We start from the raw sequence: 5,648 nt of genomic DNA, 5'->3' as shown, positions 1-5,648 counted from the left end.
GTAATTAAGGTACTTTGTCTTTCTTGGTAAAATATGTAGAACAACCAAACATATTATATTTTAATAATAATAATAATAACAATAATAATGTTGAAAGTCAAAAAGACTTTCTTTCTTTCTACGCATGCGTGTGTGTAACTTCTTGCAATCTTCCTGGTAACAATCCATGCATCAGGTACGCGTTTATTCTCTCCTACACACTCTTCCTATACGCCAATTACCGTTTATTCTCCCTAGATTATATTTTTTTTTATGGCAAAACGATTGTCGTGTAATAGAGCTAGAAATTTGCACTTAATATACGCATTTTGTGTTTAATTTTGGTGATTGCTGTGGACTTACTTAATCTGTGATGGGATTATAGGATTAAATTGAAATGACATGTATGTATGTATGTATAATGGCTAAAGTTTTGGTACAAAACGGTGTGTATAATTCAGCATGACTTTCAGTAAATTGATGACAAGTCGTGTAACTGCTTAAAAAGTCTCGAAATTGGCTTGTTTCTAAATGAGCCGAGCTTGAGCCAAGGTAAGCTTGGCTCCTTGACTTTCTTCGTTTAGCTCCTTAAAATTTAAGCCCAAATTTTAATATATAAAACCGGAAAGTATAACAAAATATTAATACGTAAAATTATTAAGTCTTTTGTTTATTAGTCTGCAATTATGTGTATGTCACTATGTTGATAATATTTTTTTAACATAGATATTGATATGTGTAAATATATACAATTAATTTTTCTAAAATAAACGATCTAACTCGCGCTTTTTTACAAGCCGAGCTCCAGCCCAGTTTTTCGGCTCGTTTATAACCCTATCTCTGTAGAGACAGAGAGGACTTTTCTAAAACAGAAATAAGAAAAAGGTAGGAGTATAACGGTATTCTATTCGAACAACCCTTACGTTACTAATCAACCCCTTCTAGTGATGTGATTTGATGGAATACAAGCGTATAGGGTTTATTATATGTTAGCCTGCCCGTGGTGGGCGTTAACCATTTTCCACCTCATCAATTAAGAGGGGCCGCCAAACACCAAAACCTGGCCGCCAAAAGGGGGTGCCAAGGCTTTAACAGGTGTGAGGGCATAGAGTGTGAGAGTGATTTTATTAGCCAATCACATCAACTGACATCACCTATTTTTTTAATTAAACCACTACACCCTTGTGAAGGTGTAGTTTAGTTAAAGCCCCAGTGCATTACATTACGTGGCACAAACTTTTGCACTTTTTTTAATTAACCCACTACACATAGTCTTAGTGTCCAGGCGTATTAGGGCAGTGAATGTGACTGTATAGGGAAACAGATGTGATGGATGGTATAGGTCCATATATGGCCGTATACATATGCTATACGCCCATATAGCATATGCTTGATGGATTGATGTGATGGCCCGGGTGTGCGCATGCACTAAATGCCTTGAAAAGGGATGTTTGTTTAGCAGCACCCAATAGTTATGGCGTTAGATCCAACATTTTTTAATAATATGACAAACCCACACACTCATGTGGTGTCAGGTGCAAATATTCTTGGAAGTTTCATATGTGCTTCCACTCGCGTCTCCTATAAAATATTCGTCAGTTTATAGTTACATTGCTTCGGTTCCTAATTTAGTTGTTATTCATTGGTATTTGATGGGACCAAAACGATTGTATGGTAATGATGATCATGATGAGGATGAGAAAATGGATGGCTCTGGACCTTCTAATCAAGAACGAGAGGAAAATGGATCTTCAAAGTGAGTGATTCGGATTTTGTACAACTGCCAGTAACTTTATGAGTTCTGTGAATGTTTTTAATGTGTGTGTTCTTTCCTTTTCAGCGATATTAGAAATGTGAGGCTACGGTTTTCACCTCAAGAGCTAACAAATGTGTTGGAACCGTTAATTCGCGGACTGGTACTATCATGTCCTCCTTGCTTTTATATCATGTTCTCCTTGCTTTTATATTGGTAAAACTAGCTAATATATATTTTCGTTCGTTTAGTTTTTGGTTGAAAGATCATCTTATGTTAAAATTTGTTAAAGTCATGTGACTGCTGTCACCATTTGATTTCTTTAACGATATGTTTGCTTACATTTTTATCTGTTAGGTGCGAGAGGAGGTGCGGCACGTATTGGAAACGTTCTATGGCAAATTACCAAGGTTGTATCTCGGTCTCTCCATCTCATTTCACATGGCATAAACTTTGTTATCTCCCTTTATTTTATGTGTTTCCCTTTTCATAGATCTCCTTCTGACGCACATGAATCGCGTGGCACAACGCGGTTGCAGCTTTGTTTTCAGACTAAGCTGCTTCCCACATGTTTCACTAACAGTAGGATAGAATCCGAGGACAATACTGCTATCAAACTAGTGTTATTTGATACTAGTTATAATACAATTGTGTCATATGGGCCCTTATCTTCGACTAAGATAGTAATTGTTCCTCTTGATGATGATTTTTCTGCTGATGATCATGAAAATTGGTCTGAGAGTGATTTTGATGCAAAAGTTGTATATGCAAGAGATGGCAAAAGGCCGTTGCTGATGGGGGATCTGATACTGAATCTGAAAGAAGGCGTTGCGGAGTTAAATGATGTTGTTTTTACTGACAACTCGAGCTGGAGAAGGAGTAGGAAGTTTAGGTTAGGGGCGAAAGCCCAAAATGTAACGGGTGGAGTAAGAATTAGAGAAGCGAGAAGCGAAGGGTTTGTGGTAAAAGATCAAAGAGGAGAGTGTAAGTTCCCCTTTCTTTGTTTTCAACATATCTTCTACTTAGGGATGCAAACGAACCAAACGAACATGAATAAGGCCTTGTTCGTGTTCGTTTGTTAAGGAAATACATGTGTTCATGAACACTTGCCGAATGAGATTTTATGTATGTGTTCGTTCATTAAGGAAATGAACTTGTTCGTGTTTGTTTGTGTTCGTTCATTAATTTTAGGTACCGAACGCAAACGAACATTCATGAACACACACGAACACAAACGAGCATTCATGAACACACACGAACACAAACGAGCATTCATGAACACAAGCGAACACAAACAAGCGTGTTCATGAACATAAACGAACACCAACAAACATACATTAACACAAACAAACGTTAATGAACATAAACGAATATATGTTAAATTCCGAATAAAATCAGCATCACAGACATTAAATGGATTCACCCACAAACGGACATATATAACTAAAAATTAAAAACCCCACACACAAACGAACACAACAATCTCCCCTTCGAACAGTTCATGAACTGTTCGCTGAAAGTTCGGTTCGTTTACAGCCCTACTTTTACTGTCTTTATGCTGTATACAATTATGTGATACTAGATAGTTTAAATCGGCTAATGGGTTGTAGGAGATTATGTTTGGCCTAATTCTACTAGATATTTTACTCTAATTATTTTTATTTAGCATACAAGAAGCATTATCCTCCATCCTTAGGTGACGAGGTATGGCGCTTGGAAAAGATTGCAAATGATGGCGTTTTGCACAGACGATTAAAATCACACAAAATATACACCTTGAATGATTTTCTACAAGTCTATACGACTAATGAGTCCTGGCTATGCACGGTAAAAGATTCATCTTTTTATATGTTTTGAATTTTATGAGCTTGTTATGGATGAATTAATAATAATCATAATATAGCTACTTGGCGGTCCCAGTAACGTATGGAAGACGATTGTCAAGCACGCCAAAACTTGTATCTTAGATGACAAGGTATACTTGTACAGATGTGTTGCAGATGGGATTGGGATCTTGTTCAATTCGATATTTGAAGTTGTGGGTGCAACCTTTGATGGTGTAAGTCATCTCTCCATGAATGAACTCGATGAATTTCAGAAGGTTTGTTTTTCATACCGCAAGTCTTTGTTTGGTTTTTAATTCTTTGCCTTTTAGCAAACTAGTAATTTTTTTTATTATGGTTTTTAGTCTATGGTGGAAGCATTAAAGCAACAAGTTTATAAAGATTTGGATGGGATGATACCCACTGATCTATTGTCGGTTGCAACCCCCGTGCTAGCAGCGAACCTTCATGGTGACCGTCTTAGAACTGCTAGTTTAGGTATGCAGGAAGCTAATATCCCATTTCCGCACCAAGGTACGTAAACCTTTCGTGGTATCATATGCAAGTATTTCATGTACAAGTTAGTTAACAATATAACTTTATATTCCCATATGTCGCATAAATTGTTTTTTTCTCCTTCTCGGCTCCTTATAATTTCAAAGTGAACTTTCAAGATGTCACCAACAAGTAACATACATTATACTCTTTAACAGTGGTGGTAAATGGGCAGGTTGGTTAATGGGTCAAAACAAACTTTTGGTATGGGGGATCACTTCCTGTCCAAAATTTTCTTTCTTTTTTTTTTTTTTTTTTTATAAATAACTAGTTTGTCAAATGCGAAATACAAAAGTTGTACTAGGTTAGTAATAGCTTACTTGTCGAATAAAATGATTAAGGAGGTTCCATGCATTTGATCCGTTTCCTTCTAGGGAGTTTTGTTTTGATATTACTCGCTTGACTTATTAGAGATAAACATAACACAAGTCAACACATTCATAAGTAGACCGTAGACGGATCAAAGTTACCACATTTACTTTTTTATTATGGCGATCCAATGACCCCATGCTGTAACAGATCAATTGGAAATGAAGATATCGGATCCATATAGTAGTGGAGCGAATGATAGCAGTCAATTGGGAATTGCTGTGCCTTATGATCTTCATGATGAGACATCATCATGGCAAGCAAACGGACCAAACAATCAAACTGCGGATTTTGATATATAAGGAGTGGATCTCCCAGGGGAAGGTGGTGCAAGATTCGGGCTGCCATGATGTGGGTTTCAGTGTGGAAAGACGTTGCTGCCAAAAGAATGTCAGAATTCGATCCGTTTTATAATCACCCAGCTTAAAGCTGTTGGTATATATGCTTTCTTTCTTTTAAGCACTTGTGTAATTAATTAATATGTATTATGTTGAATATAAACTTCACTAATGTTTATAGATAAGTTTCTCCAATGTGTTATAGTTTGTGGCTGGCCATAACTTCTTTGTTGCCCTGTGTCTAATTATGATGTTTAAAGTGTATCATATAATTTAATTTTGGTTCTTTTGTGTGAATTCTCATAGCGGTGCAATAGTAGTTGGCGTGTGCTCACAAAAATCCAACATTTAATAATAAAAATGTTAATGAGAGAAGTTTAACATCAGCAAGAGTTTAATGATAGAAAGGCAAAAGGCTTGTGCTTATTTTGTTATGAAAAGTTCCAACTTGGTCATAAAGGTGTCCAAAAACCGCTAAATGTCCAGTCTATTAGTATAAATAGTTTCCTAGTTTCCTAAATGTCCAAAAACCGTATCACCTCCAAAGTAATAAAAGTAAACCCTAGTTGCAGTCGTGAACGTAGGTCAATTTAGATTGAATCACATAAAATCCCTCGTGTTGTTTTTTCATCTATTTTCAGTGTCTGTGTGTGCTGCCGATCATTAGCAGCTCCGGTGATTAGAAACATAGCGTATTAGATCAGCTTTTGATTAAATCACCACTAGTCAGACTTGCCGGTCAACTGCTGCTCAACGCTGATCAAACCTGGTCAAATGCAGTCAAACAGCAGTAGGCTGCTGTGTTTGAGATCAGTTTTCGGATCTGTTACG

General features: G+C 36.7%; 1 protein-coding gene across 1 annotated transcript; it reads left to right on the top strand.

Moving 5' to 3' along the window:
* The first annotated feature begins 2,205 nt into the window (after nucleotides 1-2,205).
* LOC110919502 (calmodulin-binding protein 60 B) lies at nucleotides 2,206-5,004 on the top strand. Its single transcript, XM_022163769.2, has 5 exons — nucleotides 2,206-2,716; nucleotides 3,399-3,559; nucleotides 3,636-3,833; nucleotides 3,921-4,089; nucleotides 4,630-5,004. Exons 1-5 carry the CDS (start codon nucleotides 2,206-2,208, stop codon nucleotides 4,779-4,781), a joined length of 1,191 nt encoding a protein of 396 aa, XP_022019461.2. The 3' UTR covers nucleotides 4,782-5,004.
* The last annotated feature ends 644 nt before the right edge of the window (nucleotides 5,005-5,648 follow it).

Source organism: Helianthus annuus, chromosome 16 (genome assembly GCF_002127325.2).
Source record: "Helianthus annuus cultivar XRQ/B chromosome 16, HanXRQr2.0-SUNRISE, whole genome shotgun sequence".
Taxonomy (NCBI): Eukaryota; Viridiplantae; Streptophyta; class Magnoliopsida; order Asterales; family Asteraceae; genus Helianthus; species Helianthus annuus.
The sequence above is the reverse complement of the archived record's forward strand: the minus strand, read 5'-3'. Positions and strand labels throughout refer to the sequence as shown.

Coding starts and splice junctions, on each gene's coding strand:
- LOC110919502 (XM_022163769.2), top strand. CDS start 2,206: ATGTGTTTCCCTTTTCATAGATCTCCTTCTGACGCACATGAATCGCGT. Junction 3,560..3,635: donor ATGAGTCCTGGCTATGCACG/GTAAAAGATTCA, acceptor ATCATAATATAG/CTACTTGGCGGTCCCAGTAA. Junction 4,090..4,629: donor TATCCCATTTCCGCACCAAG/GTACGTAAACCT, acceptor ATGCTGTAACAG/ATCAATTGGAAATGAAGATA.